Raw genomic sequence first — 25993 nt, forward strand, 5'->3', positions numbered from 1 at the left:
ATAAATAAAAATCTCACATCTAACACCAGCAGGTTATCCTTGGAAGAACTAGGTATGTACTGAGAAAAATGCCTGCTTAATTACAGAACTAAATCCCGTAACTTCTCAAGCACATAAGGTGAAAATCCAATATTACATTTTTGTTTACTGATACACAGTTTTCTCCTTCAGCAAAGGAGATCGTTACCTTGTCGTGGTGCAGGAGCTTGAGCACTTCAATGATGTCATGAGCTAAACCATGAAGGAACACCCAAGACGGGAAGGTCATGGCAGAGAGGTCAGACTAAATACGATCCCTGGGGAAGGAAACGGCAACCCACCCCAGTATTCTTGCCATGAAAACTAAATGGATCAGTACAACCAGAGATATGTCAGTATACCATCGGAAGATGGGACTCCCAGGTCGGAAGATGGTCAAAATGCTACTGGGGAGGAACAGAGGATAAGTTCATCTAGCCCCAGATGTGATGACGCAGCTAACTCAAAGCCGCAAGGACGGCTAGCAGCCGATGGTGCTGGTGTTGAACGACGAATCTGATGTTCTAAAGATCAACACACCATAGGAACCTGGAATGTAAGATCTATGAGCCAGGGCAAATTGGATGTGGTTATTGGGGAGATGTCAAGATTAAATATAGACATTTTGGGTGTCAGTGAACTGAAATGGACTGGAATGGGCCACTTCATGTCAAATGACCACCAGATCTACTACTGTGGACAAGAGGACCACAGAAGAAATGGAGGAGCCTTCATAATTAATAATAAAGTGGCTAAAGCCACTTTAAAAAAAGTGTATAAAGTGCTTGGATACAATCCAAAAAATGACAGAATGATCTCAATTCGAATTCAGGGTAAGCCATTTAACGTCACAGTGATCCAAATATACGCCCCAACCACAGATGCTGAAGAAGCAGAACTAGATCAGTTCTATGAGGATCTGCAGCACCTACTGGATAGTACGCCAATATTTTCATTACAGGAGACTGGAATGCTAAGGTGGGTAGTCAAACGACACCTGGAATTACAGGCAAGCATGGTCTGGGAGAACAAAATGAAGCAGGACATAGGCAGATAGAATTTTGCCAAGACAACTCACTGTGCATAACAAACACTCTCTTCTTCCAACAACCTAAGAGACGACTTTATACATGGATTTTACCAGACGGTCAACACCGAAATCAGATTGACTACATCCTTTGTAGCCAAAGGTGGCGGATATCTATGCAGTTGGTAAAAACAAGACCTGGAGCTGATTGTAGTTCAGATCACAAACTTCTTATTGCACAATTTAGAATAAGACTAAAGAGAATAGGGAAGACCCACAGAGCAGTTAGATATGAGCTCACTAATATTCCTCATGAATATGCAGTGGAGGTGAAGAATAGATTTAAGGGACTAGATTTAGTAGATAGGGTCCCGGAAGAACTATGGACAGAAGAGGCGGCAACAAAAAACGTCTCAAAGAAAAAGAAAACCAAGAAGGCAAGATGGCTGTCTGCTGAGACACTGGAAGCAGCCCAAGAAAGAAGGAAAACAAAAGGCAACAGTGATCAGGGGAGATATGCCCAATTAAATGCAAAATTTCAGAGGTTAGCCAGAAGAGATAAGGAATTATTTTTAAACAAGCAATGCGCGGAAGTGGAAGAAGATAATAGAATAGGAAGGACAAGAGACATCTTCCAGAAAATTAGAAACATCGGAGGTAAATTCCAGGCAAAAGTGGGTATGATCGAAAACAAAGATGGCAAGGACCTAACAGAAGCAGAAGAGATCAAGAAAAGGTGGCAAGAATATACGGAAGATCTGTATAGGAAGGATAATAATATTGGGGATAGATTTGACGGTGTGGTCAGTGAGCTAGAGCCAGACATCCTGAAGAGTGAGGTTGAATGGGCCTTAAGAAGCGTTGCTAATAACAAGGCAGCAGATGACGGTATCCCAGCTGAACTGTTTAAAATCTTGCAAGATGATGCTGTCAAAGTGATGCATGCCATATGCCAGCAAATTTGGAAAACACAAGAATGGCCAACAGATTGGAAAAGATCAACTTATATCCCCATACCAAAAAAAGGGAAGCACCAAAGAATGTTCCAACTATCGAACAGTGGCACTTATTTTACATGCCAGTAAGGTAATGCTCAAGATCTTGCAAGGTAGACTCCAGCAATTCATGGAATGAGAATTGCCAGATGTACAAGCTGGGTTTAGAAAAGGCAGAGGAACTAGAGACCAAATTGCCAATATCTGCTGGATAATGGAGAAAGCCAGGGAGTTTCAGAAAAACATCTATTTCTGTTTTATTGACTATTCTAAAGCCTTTGACTGTGTGGATCATAACAAATTGTGTAGGGGTGGACGAAAGTCCCTTACCTGTCGTCAAAGGGCGTTCGCGGTGGCGGGGAGGCGCTTCACTGCTCCCCCCGCGAAGTTCAGGCCGGCGGGGGAGGCTTCCCACCTCGCCCCGGCCGAAATTCAGGCCGGGGGGGAGGCTTCCCGCCTCGCCCTGGCCGAAATTCAGGCCGGGGAGGAGGCTTCCCGCCTCGCCCGGCCGCGAACGTGAAAGTTTAAAAAACCAAACAAACGCCCCCTGATAGGCTACGGGACGATTCACGTAGCCTATCACGGCTAGATCTGCAAAGTCAGCCGTGATAGGCTACGTCAATCGTCACGTAGCCTATCACGGGTGACTTTAAAAAAAAAAAAGCGTGTACGCTAATGGTGGCCCCCATAGGGAGCCGCCATTCGCGTTCCTTATTTAGTCGCTGTAGTCTATGTAAATGTTTACGTAGACTACGGCGAAAATAAGGGCAACGCAAATAGCTACATAAACATTTACGTAGACTACAGCGACCAAATAAGGAACGGGAATGGCGGCTCCCTATGGGGGCCGCCATTATCCGTATGCGCTTTTTTTTTTAAGTCACCCGTGATAGGCTACGTGACGATTGACGTAGCCTATCACGGCTGACTTTGCAAATCTAGCCATGATAGGCTACGTGAATCGTCACGTAGCCTATCAGGGGGCGTTTTTTTTTTCTTTGATTGCAATGGCGGCGGCGGCAGCCGGTCAAAAGACCGGCTGCCACTCCCGCCCCGCTCAAACACCCGCCGAACCGCCGGCCGGACCCGCCACCGGGAGGGACATTCGGTGAAGGTAAGTCCCATCCCGGGGGGGGGTGCGGGGTGCGGGGGGCGGGGGGGGTTCGGAGGATTTCTCCCCGAAACTTGTTCGGGGGGCTGAACACGTTGGCGCTCGGCCCCCCGAAGTTTCGGGGAGAAATTCTCCGCCAACCCTAAAATTGTGGCAAGTTCTTGGTAGGATGGGGATACCAAGTCATCTTGTCTGCCTCCTGAGGAATCTGTATAACGACCAAGTAGCAAAGATGCTGATGCTAGGGAAAGTGGAAGGCAAAAGGAAGAGGGGCCAACCAAGGGCAAGGTGGATGGATAATATTCTGGAGGTGACGGACTCGACCTTGGGGGAGCTGGGGGTGGCGACGGCCGACAGGAAGCTCTGGCGTGGGCTGGTCCATGAAGTCATGAAGAGTCGGAAGCAACTGACCGAATAAACAACAACAACAACACATAGTTTTCTCATATCTTAAAGCTATAGCAGGGTTACGATTAAACCAGCGTGGTGTAGTGGCAAGAGTGTTGGACTAGGAGCTCGGAGATCTGAGTTCTAGTCCCCACTCAGCCATGGAAGCTCACTGGGTGACTTTGGGCCAGTCACAGACTCTCAGCCCAACCCACCTCACAGGGTTGTTGTTGTAAGGATAAAATGGAGAGGAGGAGGATAATGTAAGCCGCCTTGGGTTCCTGGCAAGAGGAAAAAAAGCGGGGTATAAATACAATCAATCAATCAATCAATCAATCAATCATATAGAAATGTGTCTGTTCACAAACTAACAGGGTTGTGTGTGCATGCCCTACAAAAACTCATCTCCTGATAAAATATTGTGCCAAGATAACCCAAATTCTACAAGAAGAAAAGCTGGATTCCATGTGGCTTATGCAGATTTTCATTATTTTTCTTAAAAGCAATATGAATTTAGTAAATTGCCAGTTATGAGAAAGGGCTAGGGCACTGAAGCTCTGCCCTCTGACAAATGGAAATCTTAGTCAGCAATTCCTCTGGATTTCTTTGTTTTTATCTGTCACTGCCTATAATCTTTCAAGGAACAACGAGGACTAGAAACTTACTTTTAAAAAACCAAACCCAAGATACTTAGGAAACTCAGTTCTGTGGCCAAAATATCACATTTGGAGGACCAAGTGCCCATTACATGGGAGTAGAGATATGAAAGGCCAGAAATACCAATTTTTTAAAAAATGGATATCTTGTCACAATGTTTTAATGGGCCTCCACATCTCTACATGTATGTTCCATGATTAGAATTTTCCAAGTTTCTCTCTCTTAAAAAGCAACTTTAGAGATTATTTTAAACAGTAACCTCAGCCCCAATACAAATTGCCCCCACCCCAGAGAGCACAAATGTTGCCCATAAGTTTTCCCCTCCCGAACTCATAGCCGCTTCAGGGGGCGATTCAACCCCTCTCGCCCTGGCCCTAATTCCAACTGCTGTCCTGTGGCTGCTTTTTTAAAAAGAAAGAAGTGTCGGGAGTTCCAAAGAAAGGAATCTCCCGCAGAATGGGAGTTAAACTTTGGTTAAAAACCAAAGTTTTTCTGTGCTTCTGCTGAATGGCCTCATATATGCAGCCCACCACACAGATAAGCAAGGTATTGCTATATATTAGTACAGAAGAAGGTTATGGAAACGTGCAGTGGTCAAATATTTACTTCTCAGGCCTAAGAATGTCATCTGGGTGGCTGTGGTGGTAGGCATTTTGATCTGTGTGATAATCCATGAGGACATGTTCACAAGCTGCCACACCTGCAATGGAATATCCATGCTAATTTTAGAAGAATATTTTGCAAGGCAGCTGCAGCAGGGCCATTGCCATGTTGTCCCCTGAGCCTCTTTAAGCTTTGCGAGAAGCTGGAGAACTCAGTTCACCCATTTACATGCCATTCCTAAACCATTCCATGGGCGCCAGTCAGTCATTGATCTAACAGCAAGAGGGCAGTTAAACCAAATATTCACAACATACTCCAATTCCCACCTCACGTACTCATGGAGACACTGGGGAGCTTTTCAGTAGTGTGTATCAGATACCATTCACAGCCCTCGAGAGAGGCAGCTCATATCTGTTACACTTAGATTCCAACTTTGCCTCTGATGGATATTGAGCCAAGAGCTCTCCACACAAAGCCAATAAAATAGCCTTCTAATTTTGGAAGAGACTGGACATGTTTTCACATACATGCTACTACAGATACAGAAGCTCTTTCACAATATTCATACTGTTGTCCATGGGGAGACTAACCTATGAGGCAATGTATTCTGCCATTTGAATTGGGAGCTGAATTGAACGGGTTGGATGTATGGGACCAATTAAAATATTTAGAACATTGGTCCTTTTAACAGTAACATTGTTGGCATTTCATCCATTTGGTGTATTTGGATCAAAGTGAATCTATAATTTAAATCAGAGGTGGGCAACTTGTTGCCCTCCAGTTGTTTTGGCTTACAACTTCCATCAGCTGTAGCCAGCACAGCCAAAGGTGAGGGATCATGGGAGTTGTTAGCCAAAACATCTGAGGGCCACAAGTTGCCCACCCCTAATGTACCAAGGAGCTGTAGAACACCAGACATTTTCTGCCAGGAGAAATTAGTGGCTGGATATGACAGAATGGGATTGTTAAACCCTTTACAAGGCACTGTTTCAAGAGACATGATGGAAGCAAATCTTAGAGATCTCAATGAACTCCTGAAATATACTGGTTTTCAGCTGCATTTTCTGGGCATGGATTAGCAGAATGTCCAAGACGGATCAAATTACGTCCAGAAAGAGCCAGGTTATCCAAGTGTCAACGGCTTAGTGCCATAGATGTCCAAAATACCAATTTTGACCTAGCCTGAACATCGGAGTAAATACTCTGATCCATCTAAACTCTTTCCAAATTGGAGTGTGGGAAATGTTCCCCACTTTAGCTGACCTTTGGTGAGAATGAAATCAAAGTATGTGATGCCAGTTTAGACTGCTACAACTAGGCTATAGGCTTGCTCTTATTCCGTATGTTCCTTCCACTTCCTCCTAGAGTTTCCAAACTTCAGTGAAGCAGATAGTCAACCCCATCAAGGAACAGTCACATGACCCACTCTGGACATGGCCTGTCAACCATAAAAGATGCTGGTAGGCCCAACTTCATGCCTGACTGGCAGGGGAAGCAGGACTCTTGTACCGAGCTCTGTGGAAGAAGAGGAAGTTCCAAACAAATGGAGCTTTTCTTGCATGACAAGCTGAATCTGCTAAAACATCTTCCACTGCGCATAGGTATAGCAGATCAGTCTGTTTCCACTATGATGTGTTTGTATGTGTTCATTCATAATTCTGTCCCTTTTCTGCATTAAGCTGTGATTTTTAAAAAATCGCCATTAAATTTTATATTTAAATACGTGTTTTTGAATGTATTTTCTCACAAGATATGCATTTCTATATGTAGTTTCTCCCAAAATACACATCTCTAAGCATACTGTATCCTAAGATATGTATAGTATTTTGGTATATTCTTTGCACCGAGAACTACATCACAAAATTCAGAGAAAGGAGAAATCCAAAGGATAACTACATTCTGATCTACATATTAATCCAGGATGGGCAGAGCAGGGCAGTTTGCATTGGTATTTGTAGATTTATTTATTAAATTTATATCCTGCCTTTCCGGTAAAAACTGTGCTCAAGGCAGCCAACAATAATGAAATACAGATAAAATAGAAAGCTATAATGAAAACTCATCAATCAAAAGGGAAATAAACAGTGTCCGCCAGGTAAAATCTCCTTCAGCACACAAGCGAGAAGCTGTCTGAATAAAAATATCTTTGCCTGTGGTGAAAGGACAACAGGCATGAAGCTACCCTGGACTCGCTTTTGGCAGGGCGTTTCCAGAGCCTAGGAGCAGCCACTGAGAAGCCCTCTTTTGCATTCCCACCAAATGTGCCTCCAATAGTGGCAAAATGAAAAGAAGGGCCTCTACCATTAATCTTCAAACCCAGGCAGGTTCATATGGGAGAATGCAGACTTTCGAATATTGAATTCCTCAAGCTTCGCTATCTACAAGCTGTTAAAGACACAACAGCCCTTGCTTCCTTTGCATCTGGTCACCCTATATACTTATGCCAGAAAAAAACCAACAAAAATAAATAAAGCCAGTTTCTTTTTGCATGAACCACTTCCGTACATTTTAGCTTTTGTGGTTTTGTTTCTGTTTACTTTTGTTCTCTGTACGAAAGGAAGCTTTTTGGATAAAATGCTCACAGTGGTAGGTGTGTGTGTGTGTGTTTAAGCAGACAGAAATTGGGATGAAGGATACAAGCAATCCAAAAGGTGTGTAAGGTTCCAATATTGAAAGTTACACTTCGTTTTCCTTTGGTTCCACAGAATTCAGTAAGATTTGCTTCCTGGTGAAGATGTTAGGATTCCAGTTGAAAGCTGCAATTGTAAACACACTTCCAAGGGAGTAAGCTCCACTGAGCACACTGGGACTCATGTCCAAGTTAACCTGTGTAATATTGTGCACTCCCCCTCCATGCCCCAGCCCAGCCTTCTCCCTTGACATGTATCATTCCAGCTTGCCAAGGAAAGGGACATATAGATAGAGAGATCTGGATGCACTTCTAGACAAGGAAGTTGTCTAGAAGAGCTGGAATGGAACAGACCTGAAAGAGGACTCTACCATGACACCCCCCTCCATGTCTGAATTGGCTGCTGGGCTGACCCAAAGCATTTTACTGCCTGAGGCGGCCAAGATGGCCACATCGTCGACCATTCCATGTCCAAAAGCCAAGTGGACTGGCATTTCATTTTTCTTCAACACTGGAACAACCTCCTCTACCACAGCTGAAGGCAGCAGGCTAGATTATGGGTTGCAAGGCAAGGTGCATGGCCCACAGCTCCCCCCTCTGACACCTTGCTGCCACCTCCCAGCATCTGCCACCTAAGGCAACTGTATTACTTTGGCTAATGGTAGGGCCAGCCTTTTTTTTTTTTTTTTGCATGTAAATGGATTGGACTGGAGGGCTTTTTATTTTGTTCCTCAGCAGTGTGTGCTCAGGGTCACTGTACCCAGAGAGGGGTCAGCACCAAGTCTCCTTCCCTTGTAGCATCTTGCACCACGTGGCCTGAGCTCTGGTCAGGGCATGAGGCAAGAAAATGTCTGCTTTCTCAATGCTTTTCCAGCAGCGTTGGTACAATAAAGCACTAGATACTTTCCCACAGTTTAACTTCTCCTTGCTTAACCAGACACATCGGACATGGTCTCAAACTATAATGCAAATACAATAGGATTTGACTGCTGTGGTTAGAAAATACGTTCATGTGGATACTTGTCCAAATACTTTACTTAATAGAACTTTCCTGTGAAAAAAGCCTGTTACATTTATTACTTCACTGAATGCAGCAGAAAAATGAATTCCCTATCATGATAGGAAATATAAAATAAAAAGAAATGGAAACAATGATATCACAAAGAATGTGTGGATTTCCCTTGCCTGGGCATGAATGAGGTCGATTGTATCCTCCAGGATTCTCCACCACCCACTGTCAATTGTTTTTGTCACACTATGCACGCTCATGGAGAATGATTCTCCACTCAGAGCATGTGGTCATATTAGTCTGAGCAAAGGACCAAATAAGGACTCTTCATTCATCTGCACAAATAGTGGGGTTTTGTGCCCACCACCATGCACCATCTCCACATTACACTTTCTGCAGGAGCGGCCTACTTTCAGCAATAACCCCAGCATCAAGACTGTGGACTCCTGACTTGGGTGTTTGTGTGGGGCTCCATTGTTTTCAGGGCAACCAGACAGCACTTGAAGCCTCTTCCCCTGCCCCCGTCCCCCGACTGGAGTCACCCAAGGCTATGCAAGTGATAATACCACCCCCACTCCCAGGGAAAAATGCATAAAATAACTGTCCTATTCTGGCACAGCACAAGCCTTTCCCCGCCCCTGCTAGGACTGGAGTTGCCCTACATGTGAAGTTCTGTAGAAAATATAACATGTAGAAAAATCCAGAATGTGTTTAAGCAAGCTTACCTGCAGAGTTTGTGGCCTACCAAGCCAAATTTAACCCACCAACCAGGTTTGGTGGTCCACAGCAGTTCACTATTCTCCTGTTTTTGCTGTTCGCCAGGGTCTGTAAAACCTGGAGGATTTGTCAAGTGCCTGGAAGGCCACGCTACATGGCTGGTGGGTGAGACTCAGCTTGATCAGGGTCCTAGATTGGAGGGGGTGTCTAGTACATTGGCCTCTGGTGGGCCTCCTCTTATGTCCCCCCTCCCCACTCCAGCTTAGCTGGGGTCAGGAGCAGGTACCAGTACTGGGACTGGGTCAAGGTGCCAGCCATCATTTTAATTTCCCACAATGCCCCAGATGTAACGTTGCTTTAGGGAATTGTGTGACATGGAAATAGCAGCTCCAAGGCTCAGCCACTTTTTAAAGGGGGGGGGAAGGGCAATTGGGCCCTGATAGGATGTTGGTGATGCCCCGGCAGCTGCCCGAGGGTGCCCCTTGGTAATGCTAGGACTGGGCTTAGTGATAAACAGTTGTCCAAGCCTGGTCTAAACAAATTCTTTTCTAGTTTTGCCTGGTACAAGCCTCTCTCTAGTAAGAGAAGCGGGTATATATTTATTAAGATTTCTGTGGTACAGATTTTAAGTATTCAAGGCAGTGAGCTGTTATGTCAAGATGGGGAACCTGTCACCTCCCCGGATGTTGTTGGACTCCAACTCCCATCAACTGACCATTAGCCATGCTGAAGGGGGCTGATGGGAGCTGAACAACATCTGCAGGGGTATAGGTTGCCCATCTCTGCGTTACGCATACAGCAAGATCTGTCAACCACCTGGTATTGTACTGGTTAAAGCAATGAAATCAATACTAGAGTCTGAAATGCCAATAAGCTTCATATTCTTCCAGACTCTGTCCATAATTCACCATGTTCTGAACAGCTTCCACTCATAGGCCACCAGGTTCTGCCTTACCCAGAGAGCCAGTGTTATTATTATTTTAATTAAAAGCTGGTAGCCCTACAGTCAGCCTATTCTAGAGTCAGGAGACTCACTTCTTTAAAGGATCTATTGCAAAACATGGGTTTGACTAGTAAATAATGTGTGAATGAGCATTACTCCTTATATCTTATTAGTCCTTCTAAGTGTATGGCAGCACTTAGAAGAATTATAATTTGTCTATAAAACAGAAATACAGAGGTATTGTGAATAATCGCAATTTGAAAGTCTATTTGTCTCAAGTGAAAAGCATATCTGTTGTCTCATTCTGCAGCAGCCTTTCCCAACCTGGTGTCCCCCAGATGATTTGGACTACAACTCCCATCACATCTGACCACTGACCATGCTGGTTGGACCACTGGACATGATGAGAGTTGCAATTCAAAACATCTGGAGGGACCCAGTTTGGGGAAGGCTTAGGCTGGTCTGCAGCAGAATGCAAAATTTCTTCTGCTAAGCACATGCCCTTGTGGTAAAAGGATGATGCGTTGACCTTGCAGGAATTCCACTGCTACCGGAGGTCAGAGGTGACTTTACGCAGATTCTCGTTTTTAAAAAAATATTTTTACATAGTGAACACATAGGTTGTGTCTGGGTGAGTTTTGAGGAGTTAAATTTTTGATGAATTAAAAAAGGCTTATGCCAGTACTTCATTATGAGCTGATACAGCCCAAGTTAAGTCTTTTAATTTCTGTGAACCGCCCAGAGAGCTTCAGCTATTGGGTGGTATAGAAATAAATAAATAAATAAATAAATTTTAAGCCCCATTGATTTCAATGGGAGAGTGAAGCACATGTTTAGATCTCTCCCATTAAAACCAATGGGACTTAGAATAATCCATAGTTGTTTAATAAAGCCTTTGCTTCTGGCAGCTCACATAATTGCACCTGAACACTCCTCTGCAACAAAGTGTTTCCCAAAGCTTTTTGCAGCACTGTGCCATTTCTGAGATCAATACTTTTCGTACACTCTGGACATCAAAACAGAGTCTGTGTCAGTTCCACTCTGAAATGAAAAAAATTCTCACACACATCTCGAGTCATTCATGTGAAATAGGCTCTGTTTGGAAAATTGAAAAATGACTACATCAGAGAAACTGATTTTGGGTTACTTGTATGGTTACTTGTATGGGTGTGATTTCATACATATGGCTCCGTGTGAAACTGAGTTGCACAACCTCAAAGATATATGTGTGTGAATTGGCCCAAATGTGTCAAATCCCTCACATTCAAGCAATTACACTCCACAGAAAATGGTCTGGAAGCTAAGCAATAAGCAACTTGGATGGGAGACTGTCTGGAAACCAAATGTAAGCTGCTCTGAGCTCCTGAAAGGAACAGCAACAAATGCAAGACACACATTCACGCCAGTCTATGGAAGAAAGCAGATAGAATGCAATGGAAAACGCTGTTGAGGTGGAGGCAGAACCAGTCAATGATGACTCCAGGGAAAGAGGACAGGTTTTGCCTCTGATTCATCAACGCTCTTAAGAGCTGAACTTTTATTTTCTCCAACAGAGGTGATTTGGTTTTTAAGAATGAGGTCATGTTTAGGAAGTTGATAACGAAGGACTGAAGCCAGTACAGACAGATTGCAGCTCAGGGGTAGAGCACCCATTTTGCATGTAGAAAGTCTAGGTAAGGCTGAAAAGATCACCTGTTTGAAACCCTGGAGAGCCTCTGCCAGCTATTGGCTCATGTAGCTCGATACTGTCTACAGCGCAGACAATACTGAGTTACATGAATCGATAGTTTGATTCACATCCATGAAAGATTCAGAAGTTCTGCTGTGCTTTGTGTTAAATGGCTATTTCCCATTTATCAGACACCTTCTCACAGTGCCGCCCACATAACGTTGAAAATAAGGATTAACTCTGGCAGCCCAGTGCATAAAATATTTTGGAACGTACTTTTTAATAAAATTTGATACTATAAAGAAGCCTGAGCACCTAAGCCCTGTATTGTTTCTAAGCTATTTTCATAGAGTAAGGGCCACTTCACACAGTATACAGAAACAAACCCAGATGCATCACAAAGCATACTGTTCAACAGGGAACTACAGACAATCTTGGCTCTCTGAAGAGTATACTTGTAGAATACAGTCCATCTAACAGCACACTCAGTCCCTTTGTTCCAACAGAAGTGGAGCCAAAACGGGGCCACTGAGAAACAAAATGGAGGCATCAGCAAACTCAGGGTACCTCCAAGGTATGCAGAAGTACAAAACAATATTTGAAAAAACACCAACAATGGAGCAGCAGCAGCACGCCCCCCAAACACACACACACAGCAGCCGCACAACAAGCACTAAGCATGCTCAGTGGACATTAGGAATCATGGAATGTTGAGTATCAGTTCGAAAATTAAAAAAGAAAAATTAAGGGGGGAGGGTTGAGCCCTTGACAGTTTACATTAATATCCCAGAGGAAGGCATGGCTGGCTGGCTAGTTGTAAGCATGAACTGGAGAACCCCTGTTACTGGGTGAGGTTATCATGTGACATGTACTACGTGTGTATTTTTAGATCTTACACGCTGTGCGTTTTAGATATATAAAGCTCTGAAATACTGTTTAACATAATACAGTCAAACTAAATAAGGCTGGGGGCTTTCCAAATAGCGAGAAGCCGCCGCAGGTTGTATGTGGGTTTTCAAGAGCTGTAAAGGATGACTGTTTAGTCCTCAGATGTCAAGTGCCAACTTTCCATTCAGTGCTGTAAAATAACAGACTGCGATGTGGTGAAACTAACCGTAAGGGGCACACATACAGCATTCCAGCGTGCGCTTTACCTACAGCACACAGTCAATAATGTGTCTAGGAAAGTTCATTTTATACAACTGCTTTCCTTAAGAATTTGATATTGTATTGTGCTTGTGGCAGCGAAGTCTCACCACAAACACAACTTGCCTCACCCCTGGAGGAAAGAGACAGAGACTTACACAGCTGAATCCAATCCGTGTTTACTCAGTCCAACTGAGTGGTGGGTTCTGTGCACTGAAATTTACCAGTCAAAATATTGGCTGCAGGCCTCTAGTTATTTTGAGAGATGTTATGGTGGACCAGGCTCATAGAGGCGACATTCTGTGGCTATCAGTTAACAGTCACTGATCGGACTGTCCTCCCTTCCAAATTTGTCTAAGTCCTTTCCGTATTCATTTAAACCAAGTCAATTAGCAGTCACATCACAGCACAACAATGTTTCGTATCTCCTCACATTACAATGCTATTCAGTGCTGCCAGTTTACATATTTAGCAACCAGTCAACAAATTTATAGTAATCAAGGGCTCGATCACATGCCTGCAACATCAACTGATCGCTTTGCACATCTGGATGTGCCAAAGGCACAATGCCATAGATAGAACTTTCCCCTCACATCATCTCAAATGCAATGCTTTAGTGCAGGGGTAGATAACTTGTGTCCTCCATATGTTTTGGACTACAATTCCCCCAATCCCTGACCATTAGCCATGTTGGCTGGGACTTGTGGAAGTTGTAGTTCAAAACATCTGGAAGGCACCAGGTTGACTATCCCTGATTTAGTGGAATTCTCTGTAATGAAGTATATGCATGTGTGGATCAGGTCCAAGAGTACAGTGATCGTGTGTAGTGATTATTCGCGTTACATGAAAACGTACATCCATGATTGAGTATCTTCTAGCCATACATTTTTTAAAAAAATTCTGCACCAAGATATATGTTTTATAAATTATGCTGATTTTACCAACATAAATTATGCAAATGAGGCACAGTTGCCTATTTTGGTTTATTTAATAATTAATTTTCCACACAGAACTAGGCATGGCCCTATGTCCACTGGAATTCCTACTCTGCCTTCTTCCTAGATTATCAGGTTTAACACTTTCAGGCAAATATCCTTATTTCTGGCTAGAAACTTGTTTTTAAAACACACACACGTAGATTCTTTGGATTCTGAATTCAGTGCCCAATATTCAATTTAAAGCTTGTACATGGTAACAAAAATTAACAGAATCATAGAATGCACACAGGCTCTGAGTATATACCATATTATTTCTTTGCAGTTCTTTATGCTATTTCTGTAGGAGTTCTTCAGGGATCAGTATTAGGCCATGTTCCCTTTATCGTGTATATCCTTCCAGTGGTGCATTTAGGTATTTTTAGACTTAATGGTCTTTATAGGATGGGGTGGGGGACACAGTCTCTTTAGATGGCAGTGTGTATTACTTCACTTACTTCAAAATGTGGTAAGTCAATCCTTCTGCATTTGGGGGTCCTCCTGCTCAGACTGCATTTGGGGGCCCTAGACTTCTGCCCCAAAGTTTTGCCTTCATTGAGCTTCTGCATTCTCCCTCGGTCTGCTTACCTGTTCATTCGCTATTCAATACTACAGTTAATCTGATAACCCATTTTGGTGATTGGGTTCGCACCTTGCATTGCTCCTTTAGGGTTCTGGCTGGTTCTGACTGAAACCCAGAGACAGGAAATTCTCCTACATCTCTGCACTGGGTGTGTTTGGATCATTCAATCATTCTGATGCAGACACACAGAAGAAGTGTCTGCCCTCAGATCACTAGTCCTCAACATTGTCAGACTTGGAACCCACCTATAGCCTATGCTTGCATTTGGGCACCTTCTTCTGAATTTTCTACCATATATTTGTATACTGGTAGTGCTGATGCAGTGACCCAGCTTAGGTAAGGCTGGGACCCAGTCATGGGTCCTGACCCATCAGTTGAAGACCAACACCTTCACCTTAGAGGAGGCATGCCCAGAATAGTGTGTCATCAGAAAACACAGAGGGTGGCCTCCTCTTCTGAAGGCGGGAACAGTGGAGCACTTAAGGCAGGACTTTAGGGCAGATGTCTAGAGCCCTTTCAGCTGAATGAGCAGGATGGCCAGCAAATGCGGCAGGGCTGGCTAACCACAGTGTGACGTAAGTGAAATAATATACATTATGATCTAAATAGCACCCCACGCCCCCGCCATCAGTGGGGTCTAAAATTAATGTGCTTCAGCCATTAGAAGTTGAAGAAAACTGTAGCAGAAGACCAGGATATAAATGTACTAAACAGAACCAAAATAAAAATAAAAATCCATAGCATTAAAGATATAACTATTTTTGGCAACACATACAAAATGAGCTGCTGATGGATGCAAATTTCTGGTTTACCAATTATGTTTTTGTCAGCATAACCCCATGCTAGGTTTTACTCTGGTTGTATTTTTATTCTGTAGTTTTAATGTAGTATATTTTATATTGTATTTTTTGTTGTATTTTTATGGTTTTAATTTTGTGAACTGCCCAGAGAACTTTGGCTATTGGGTGGTATAAAAATGAAATAAATAAATAAATAAATGCATGTCTACTCAGAAGTATGTTTCATTGCGTTCAGTGGGGTTTACTCCCAGCTAAGTGGGTATAGGATTGCGTCCTTAACTCCCCTCAAATAATCCTATTGAACATCACAAAACCCCTATTCCTATATTTCCTCCTTGCCTTCCAGCTGCCTATGATCTTGTGCAGTAAATGGGTTGTTGGTCCACTCATGACGTTCACTGGCTTGTACCTAATGTATGTCTCAGGGTTGTTAGGAAGTAGAAAAAAAACTTCCATATGTTGAAAAGTGCTAGGGAAATAATTAATACTAATATGGCATCATTTGGAGTAAACTCTGCTCTATATTTACCTGAAAGTAAATTTAGTAGATTCACATTTTCATGACTCCAGACAGGGCAATAAACAACCTTTCCATACACTACTCAACATCAAATCAGGGTTGGAAGTGAGTGCACACATGGCTGAAAGCTGCAGCCAATTGTGGCTCTCTGATGAGTATACTTCTGTGATACATGTCTGCCCAAGCACATGTTTGTCTCATTGACACATTACATCTTAGGTGTGAAAAGCCCTGATATTATTTGGTCTCGGTTTGGACTCTTTCAAAAACTGAGAAGTATTTATTTGCTTGGGGAAAGAAGATGAGCCTGAGAGCAAATAGGGCAGAATAATGTGGAATGGGAAAATAAGGGAAGCAAGATGGTAAATTGTCTAGATGAAAGCAAACACGCACACATGCATATACGCTGTTTTACAAGGGTCACTTTCATTAGCTGTGACATTTCCCATTCCTGTAATTTGAAAGTACACTCTACACTAGGTTAAAAACAAAAGCAACTTAAAAAAACCCTGTCAAAATGGCTCTCTTGGGCTTTCTACTCAGCATTACTGAGATTTCTGAGCCGTGTATCTCAGATGCCCTACATCTGTGATACACGGATGCGATACATGTGGAACTGCCCACTGTGAAACGTAGGGATGGGGCAAAGAGGAAGGAGAACGAAATGCAAAATCCACCTTCTTGAATAAGTGGGGTTCCTTCTTTAGAGAGGGCGGTTGTCTGTTTGATAGTGTCCTCTATTTCAAGGACTATCCAGTCCAAATCTGGTTTAAAGATAAGATCCAGAAGAAGGGAGAGCAGCAGAGGCCTTGAAGTTGCCCGTCAATGGTTACCACCTGGACAGCAGACTGAGCAGGCACTCAGGTCACCTAGTCACAGTCTCCCCCGCTATAGTGAGATGTATTGTATTTCTATTTAAATCGGAGTAATGATTTCTTAATTTGCATCTATATATATATATAAGTTAGCACATGCAAATGTTATGCAATCTTTGCCCTGTTTTATCCTCTTTTTTTGGCAATGCATTTGTTCCTTTTTGGCAATGTGTAACTGGCCCCTCTGTGAATAAGGCAGCCCAAATTTGAGTTAGGCAAAGCCCCTTTTGAGCCCACTCCAGTTGGAATGGACACTCCTAGCTGCCTCTGCCATTTGCAGGCAGAGATCATGGGGCTTGATCTTCAGCTGCAATTGATGCTCTGCACAGTTGTGGAAGCTGATATGCCATGATTCTGGTTGTGAATGATAGAGGCTTTGTTTGGGATAATTTGAATATTATTGAACACCAGAGTCAGCCGGAAGGCCCATCTCTCATTACATGGGCTGAATTTTCTGCCCATCCTCTGCTTCCTGCTGCATGTTTAATTTTTACATTGTTAGAAAGCAGGGCTTTCAACTGATTTAAGGATTTAAGGGTGCAATCTCATTCATGTTCAGACAGAAAAGGTCCTACAAATCCCAGCATTCCCCAGCCAGCATTCCCCAGCCAGATTGCACCCTAAAGTTCCTTATTAACCAATTAACCAGTTGATTATGTTTTAAAAGAATGTGCATATTACCAAAATGTTCATATAGGTGCCTTTTAAGATACTGAACGAAATGCATGAACCTAAATTTAACAAGAAAGAGCTCCCACCCATGGTTTTCCTATTTGTCTTATACTTGACATTATGCCTTGTAGCCTCCAAAACAGCTTATACAGGGAGTTAAATACAAACTATAAAAAAAATCCACCAGAACATAAAACCACCAAGAAAGATTAAACCACCACCGCCACATCACACGGTATTACCAATAGTCAAGTCCTTCAGAGCATACAAACACCTGCCCAATCTACCTCTTGACCACTACCAAGGAGCAAATCCAGTGGGCCTCCTTAGGAAGAAAATTCCACAAATAGACTACTGTTTCTAGATGGCGTGATTCTACTAATAGACCACCATCTCCTAAAAGGCCCTATTTCATAGACACCTGCCTGACTTCAGGAGGCAAGGGCCCATGGAGCTAGATGGCATCAGACAATCATAGAGCACACAGGTTTCAAAGCCCATTGTTAATGTTTTGTTTTTCATTCCCTGTTACAGCAACTAATATGCCAGTTACAGCAACTAATAGTGTGCCCTTAACTTAAAGGCCCTCTGATTAAATTCACCAACTCTGATTGGTCTCCACTGAATAATCAGCTAAAGCCTTCATTGATTTATCTACAGTTGAATCAACCACAATGCAATTTTTGTCCCTGTGGGTTTACCACATACAGTCAACACGACTATTAGAAAGTAGAACCTGGGCCTAAAGATGTAGGAGAAGTTTGGGCCTACCTATGGATGTTGCCTTCAAGCTTTTTCACTTTCAGCTCATCTTCTTCTGACTGTCTCTTTCTGGCTTCTTCCTCTGCTGGAGAACCGGCAGGAATTCCTTGCAGCAACCATTTTTCACGAAGTGCTTTTGACTAGGTAGAAGGTGACAGAGAAAAGAAAGAAGAGAGGCACGCTTAGAGAGACAGTAAGAGGACTTGTGCTCCTAAATATTTAATGGCCCTCTTAAAGTCACCGATGAGCACTTTCGGCAAGACACACCTTCACTGCTCTGCATAAATCCCTCAAGGACTCATCCAGATCTCCATTCAGCCAGGGTGTCACATCTACTCTGTGTAATGCATTGGTCATTGATTTGTTAAGTAGAAGTAATTTTAATTTGTGCCTGTAAACAGACAATCAAACTGAGAAAATGAATCAAGTTTTGGCAGGGGCATTTACTCATGAAGGGGTGAGAAAAACTGCACTTGCTAAAATTCCCTCTTCCACACAACTATTAGAGGCACAAGAATTATGTCATTCTTTGTATGTAGCCGCCTTTTCTATGGTAGTTAAATCCTGACTATAATATACCTTGGAGCCAGTGTAGGGCAGAGTAGATAGAGTATCAGGTCCATGCAGAGCAGAACACCCTTCCCCAAACTGGTGCCCTCCAGATGTTTTGGACTACAGCCCCCAGCATTCCTGACCATTGGCCATGCTGGCTGGGGCTGATGGGAGTTGAAGATCTAAAACATCTTCTGTGTGTTGAGCATGGAGATCTGAATAGGGACTTCTACTTGTGAGCAGCTGGTCATCTACTGGGGGATTCGTGAGATCTGGGCAGCCAATATTACATGTGTCTGGACTGCACAGAGTCCAATGCATGAGCGCCTATTCATGAATAGTGCTTCCTATTCAGACCTCTATGCTGGATACTGGAGTTAGGGGGCAGAGGCAGCCCAAGAGAGCGACATCAGGGGTGGGGCCAGGAGCACAGCCCCACTTGTGTGAGTGCCCTTTATTTATTTATTTCATTTCTATACTGCCCAAGAGCTGAAGCTCTCTGGGCGGTTTACAAAAACTAACAAGTAACATGTGCATAAGGCTTTGCGTGCAATTAGTATACATGTGTTGTGCATACTGCCCACATGCCTTCTCTTAAAGTTGCTTTTCTGTTGTGGGGATACTTCACTACGTTCAAAAAGTTAAACATTTCATTCCAGGGAAATGTGTCTCTTCTTCCTTTCTTTTGTATTTGCCACATCAATTCACAAGACACTTACTGGATAGTATTCAATATACCATTCATGACTAGCAACAAAAAAACGCACAAGTAGCCCACTGAAAACTGCTGTAAATTTCTTCAAGACTGGATCTATATCTAGATCTACCGTAGCTGACTAACATTACACATTTGTGTGTGTGTGTGTGTGTGTGTGTGTGTGTTGGGGGGGGGGAATTGGGTTGGTCCCTTAGGAGCAAGAGCAGGACACAACAAAGTATCTGGAACTGCACCACAGGGAGCAAAGGGATAACACAATTACCTGTCCATACAAGGGATGCATGCATGGGAAAGCAAGCCCTAATGACTGCAGTGTGAACTGTTCTGGATTGCAAAGCCTGCCCTGTTCAAATGGTTGTGCAAGGAGTGGCATAACTCAATTTTCTTGCACATCTCTAAAGTAGAGATCCTTCCATAAAGTGAAGAAAACTTGTGGAAGGGCACTTTTTGCATCCAAACCATTGCCCAATAAGGGATTAACAGATTGACACCAGCAAAACATACTTGGAGATCAAGCTAGGAGCATCTCTACACCAGCCTCAGATCCTGCATTTAAAATGGGGCTTTCTGCTTCTGTTTTAAATGCAGGATCACAACTGACTCCCTTTACATGTGCTTCCTTTTCCCCCTCGCCTTTCCCCCTCCATCTCCCCCTTATCTGAGTCTTCCATATCTTTCACTGGTCTAGCTCCTCTTCTTGCTGCTTTTCCTCTTTTCACAGAGGGAACTTAAGCGGAAAGCAACTGGGGTAATTTAATAGCTCATTATCTGCAATCTATTTAAAAATGGAATACAGGTCATTTAGTGCAGGAGATGCCCTGGAGATTCACGACGTCATTTAAAAGGCCCGCAAACTTCTGTGAGTGAGCAATCTCAATAGCAGGATAAAGCTCTGTGTGAAGGAGCCCCAGAAGAGCAGAACAAGTTTATGCACATAAGCAGAAGGAGTCTAGCTGCCTAAGGATTCCTATAAATCAAAATCAAACCAGCCCAAGAATGAAGTCATGTTTAAAGGTTTCTTGTTCTTCTGTCCCCCGCAGTTTACAAAGCGGTTTTGGGTTCCATCTTTTGGACTGGTCTCCAGCCAGGTTCACCCACCAGCTGCTGTTGTTTACAGCATTTCTAACAGAATCAGTGCTGAAAAGCTAATTGGCTGTTAGCTTCCCCTGGCAAAGCAAGGAAGTGATGAGCCGTCCTAGCAATGATAATATTTCCTGGCACCAGCAAACGACTGCATGGCTCTGACTCCCAGGAGGAAACAATGGATAGTTTATCTGCATGCAGACTCAGGCACAGGTGTCTTGATAAATTTTGCTACCACTCCTACGCTAGGATTGCTGGAATAAAACTGCAAAATTCAGGTGCAATGCAGGATTTTCAACAATAGGATTATATGAAGCTTTATTTCTAGAAAACAAGGGGTCTCCTATCAGAATGAGTAGAGCCATACAATCTCCTCCTGTTCTGCCTGCCAGACACCAGGAACAAAAGTGCCAGGGCCACTTAAATCACTCTGCTCATGCAGCCCTTTCCAGGGTACATCATTATTTTTTTCAGTAACTTCATAGCAGATACTGTTGCCAAGGAAGCAACCTTTAGTTCAAGGCTGGGGAACTAGTTTTGGGTGAAGGCGGTTGACATCCCAGTTCTCCACAGGTCAAATGTTGTCAGCGGGTATCGCCCCCTCCTGACACCAGTGGCCATGGCCAAATCAAAATGCAGATGTATTTAAATTCACAGATTAAAGCAGAAAACTGGAGGGAATTATGGGTAAACACATATGAAAGTTGTACAGATCAGAAATAGGCAGATTCACCCATTCCCAAGACCGCCTCCCCATAGATTGTGATAGTGAACAGAATTTTTCATGTGTTTAACTTTGCAGGCTTTGTCTAAAGCTTGCAAAACTCTAAAATCTGTATGCCAAGAGGTGAGCTTCATGAGATCTGGAAAATATAAAATCTGAGTATGATAAATTTGTGTGTGTGTGTGTGTGTGTGTGTGTGAGAGAGAGAGAGACAGAGACAGAGACAGAGAGAGCCAGAAAGACAGAGAACAACAGTACTGATTAGAAACAACACAAGCTGTTTTAGCACAGACATAGAATGAATTTTTAAATCAGCCTAATTAAATATATGGACATACAGTTATATATAGACACAAGATCATTAAGAATTGTTGGCCACAGTGCTATGCCATGGGCAGTTTTAAATGTGTATAGCACATTTTGCATGTAACCAGCAGTTGTTTCCCTCCATTCCTAGGGAGTTTGCAAGAAACTGGAACCAAACATACTGGCCTTTACTATAACTAACTCTGCTGGGGTCTTATTATGGAGTTAAGCCAGACCAAGATGGAAGTCCTCTGCTTCCTGCAACTACGCACACATACACACAAAGACATACTGTTTCCAACTATGTTGGGATAGACAACTGTTTAATCCTTTCCTGCTAATTATACTGATTACATTCACAGATCTGGGCCGTTCCTATTCTTTTTCAAGCATATATCAGGTCAGGAGGAGGAGACTGCTGAGCACCTCAAGCTATTTTAGGGATGTGCATGTCTCTTGCCACTAGTTTATTCTAGGCTCTTTAGCATGGCTAGTGTGAGGACAGGAAGCATCAGTCATGAATCACTGATGGAAACCAGAGTTCTCTGTAATAAGCAGATACAGACTGATGATGCTCCCAAGAAATCAAAGAGCAGAGATTAGAAGCGCTAGATAAACAGGTCAACTCATCAGGGAGAGGGATTCAGCTTTGCCTCCATGACGTTTAAGGGCTGATGGGGCACAAACACACTTATGCATCACCAAAAAAGAGAAGCATCACAAGAAAAGGACCCAGATTTGCATAACATTTGCATATGTATAGATGCACTTTTAGAAATGATTACCATACTTTTAAATAGAAACGCAAATACATGTCATCACCACAATGACCTGGTTTGCATGACACTACAAGCCATGGTGGGTTTGTTTCAAAGTGTCTTGTCATGACATCTGAACCCTGCATGGTGGCTTTAGCATGGTTTGTTAACTATACTCAAGCCACCCTGAGAAGCCATTGCTTGTTGTTGGGTTCCTCGGGTGGCTTGTTTTCAGAGTGGACATTTTAACAAAGTTGTACTGTTTAAAAAAAGTTGTGCCACAAAGGACACTGGGATATATGCTGGGAGTAGGCAGGAGACCCTAAACCATGGCAAAGAGAGTAGAGCCTGATTGTCTGATAGCAGCATCATGGGTTAACAATGGTTCAAACAAGCTACTGTGGTTTGTTTGCAGGGTGGCTTATTATGTGTGAACTGCCCCAGTGAGAAAGACTGTGACCAGGTGACCTGTGTGCCTGCTTATTCTGCTGTCCAGGTGCTAACTGTGGATGGGCAATTTCAAGGCTTCTGCTTCTCTCCCTTCTGATGGTTCTTTATCTTTAATCCAGACTTGGACTGGACAGCCCTTCAAATAGAGGACACCTTCAGATAGAGGACTGTCCTCTGTAAAGTAGGACACATGAGCTTCCCCCCTCCCCTGTCCCCGTTAGGCCATTAACTGGTTGTAATTAGGGATGTACGGATTTTGTAAAATGTGTTCTATCTACATTTCTCAGATTGTCACGTGCCTTTCATTTCATTGTCCACTCATTGATGAATCGGATTTTCTTCAATTTCCCAAATTTGCGCAAATTTGCATTTCAGAAAATGAGCAAATCTCCCCCATGCACATTTTCATGCTTTAGCCCATGGGGGCATTTCTGGCTACTGTTTTATTTTATTTTATGTATTTTTCTACAGCTAAATTTGTGTAAAATTCCAGAAAATAAAAAAAAAACTGGTCAGCAAGTCCACAGAATCCGTGCAACTTGGGAAAAGCTGGTCTGCTGTGGAATCCGCAAATGGATTCATAGAAATCCAAACCCATTTTTTTCTGTTGTGGATTTCTCCAACATCTTTAGTTGTAATCTGCCCAGAGAACATTAGTTATTGGGCAGATTAAAAATGTTCTAAATAAATAAATATTTGGTTCATGTGTCACTTCACTGAACCTAGATTAATCAACAGTGAATAAATGTTGGACTCGATGGTTTTATAGTCCGCTTCCAACCCTACTACTATTCTATGAAATCCTGCTTTCAAATTAATTGTAATCTCCTCCCATTCCAACTGTAAAGCACCCTGTTGTGTCCTGAGCCACCTTGAGTACAAGAGGGACAGCATACAAATATTTTAAAGCAAATACATATAGGATAAAAGTATTCATTTAATTTATATCCAGCCTTTTGGATCCAAAGATCATGCATAAAGATCATAAAAAAAACAAGTATAAGAAGAGCCACACACAGTTTATAACCTCAAAAGCAAAAGTAGTAGGGGACGGCCTTTTCCGTGCTGGTGCCCTGATGGTTGAGCGGCCTCCCCAGCTAGGCTCAGGCTCACCTGACACCTACATACCTACATTGTGGACTTTTCAGTACCAGGTGAAAAGGTTCTGAGTTACCCAGGCTTTTCAACCACATGGTCATTGACCTGGTTTGCACGTTACAAAAAGCCACCACGGTGGAATTTAGCTGGGGGGCTTTTTGTTGTGGCAGCGGCTGCCATTTTGAATATTTGAACCATGGCAGCAGCACGCCATAGCTTGTTGTTACGTGCGAACCTGGCAAGGCTGGGTTGTTGGGGTGCTTGACAAGCCACCCAGAACCCATGAGCTGTTTTAGGATTGAGGGTGGCCTCTCGTTACATGGGAACTGGCCCAATGTGTTTTAGTGCTTTTTAAAATCTTGCACTTTTGGTACTGTCTTTTGCTGGTTTTTATCTTGGGTTTATACTGATGTTGTTCTGTTCTGTTTCAGATCTGAAGGGCACCTTCACCCATATGAGCCTGCCTTTTAAGATCATTGCTAGAGGCCCTCTTGTGTGTCCCAATAATCCCAGAGATACACTTAGTCGGACTAGGGAGATGGCCTTTTCAGAGAATGCACCTAGACTCTGGAACTCCCTTCCAAGGGAGGCCCATCTCACTTCCTCATGAATGACCTTGTGGGAGCTGGTGGAAGCCCTTCCTTTTAGGGAAGCATCTAATATCTAATTTTTAACATGAATCTGTCCCTGTCTTTTGAATATTCTAAATATTTGTTGTACGTTTTATCATCCACTGCTGGTTTTGTGTTTTAATGTTTACTGAGGCTTTGTTTTACATTGTAAAGATGCTTTTTATTGTTAATTTATTACTTGTGTTGATTGAGCTCCCAAGAGGAAAGGCAAGGTGTGTATATGTTTCGTATTTTGTGTCTTTAATGTTCGCTATGAACTGCCTAGAGGATTTTTTTTTCTTTTTGGCTGATGGGTGGTATACAAATGATGTAAATAAATAAAGCTAATCGAAATAGCAAAAAAAATAAAAAAATAAAAAAAAATGCGGCAGAGCAGAAGTTAAAATCCAAAAATCATTCCTCATCTTCTGTTATTCCTCATCTTCCATTATCAGTATATTTTTGTATAATACCTTTAAGAACTTTCCTGATTTTTCCTATAAATGCCCCTCTGTCTGACATAACTGGCCTTATAAGGTGAGAGAGCAGGAGCGTGCAGCAGTTATGATGGGAAGAAGGGGGCCACAGCACCCATAATTGCATGGCCTCGGAAACTCATGAATAGAAGTTAGCAAAAAAGCCAACAACAGTTGGCCACACACATGCCCTTCTATGCATTTCTTCCCTTTGCATTCTTTTATAGGTAATACCTTTTAGCAAATGCTTTGCGGGGTAAGTATTAAAACATTCTATATCGTCATGTCTTTACTTAATAGCAGTTATAGCAAATTTTCAAATTTTCCTAGAAGTGGTCTGGAACAACTTCTAATATTAATACCAACTAGGAGATGTTCCCTTCCATCCTAGGCATTTCTTGGTGATGAGGCACAGTGAAACAAACCAAAAAGAACTGTTATGTATGCACCCAAAGAGAGATGTGAACCCACTGACAGGTATCCCTTTCTTCTCATCCAGGTGGGAACAAATGATACCGCCAAGCGGAGCTACGAAGAAATCACGTCAGACTTTGAAGCTTTGGGAAGGAAACTGAAGAACTTTGGGGCCCAGATAGTTTTCTCATCCATCCTTCCAGTAGTTAGAAGAGGGATAGAAAGGGAAAGAAAAATACTCCAGGTGAATGACTGGCTATGAAGGTGGTGCCAGCGCAAGAGATTTGGATTCTGGGACCATGGGCTATACTTTCTGGAAGATGGACTGTTGGCAAGGGATGGGTTGCACCTAGGGATGTACGAAAGTCACTTACCTTTTCGAGGAGTGACATTCGCGGTGGGGGGGAGGCACTCTGTCCCTCCCCCCCGAAATTCTCTCCAGCCGGCTCCGCTCCGTGGAAATTCCATGGAGCCACTGGCTGGGCCACCTGCAGCCGGACATCTGGCTGCTGGGCAGCCTGCAGGGACGCAAATTGCGGCTGCCGTAGCCGCCGCCATTTGCGTCCCTGTATTTTGTCGTGATAGGCTACGTAAATATTTACGTAGCCTATCATGGCAAAAAATCCACCAAAAAAAGCGGCAAATGCAAATGGCGGCCGCCGTAGCCAATGGCGTCCCTGGGTTAGCTGTGATAGGCTATGTAAGT

At 43.1% G+C, this 25993-nt stretch overlaps 1 protein-coding gene across 1 annotated transcript in view; it reads right to left on the bottom strand.

Annotated features, from left to right (window-relative positions):
* Positions 1-25993, bottom strand: part of PALM2AKAP2 (PALM2 and AKAP2 fusion) — a 315866-nt gene that overhangs the window by 223001 nt on the left and 66872 nt on the right. The window contains exon 3 of the mRNA XM_084834726.1: positions 18107-18237. Coding sequence (XP_084690852.1) covers positions 18107-18237 — 131 coding nt within the window. The remainder of the gene's footprint in view (positions 1-18106; positions 18238-25993) is intronic.

This window comes from Heloderma suspectum, chromosome 2 (genome assembly GCF_057233095.1).
Source record: "Heloderma suspectum isolate Gila_16-S chromosome 2, 16-S_ref, whole genome shotgun sequence".
In the NCBI taxonomy this organism is placed as follows: domain Eukaryota; kingdom Metazoa; phylum Chordata; class Lepidosauria; order Squamata; family Helodermatidae; genus Heloderma; species Heloderma suspectum.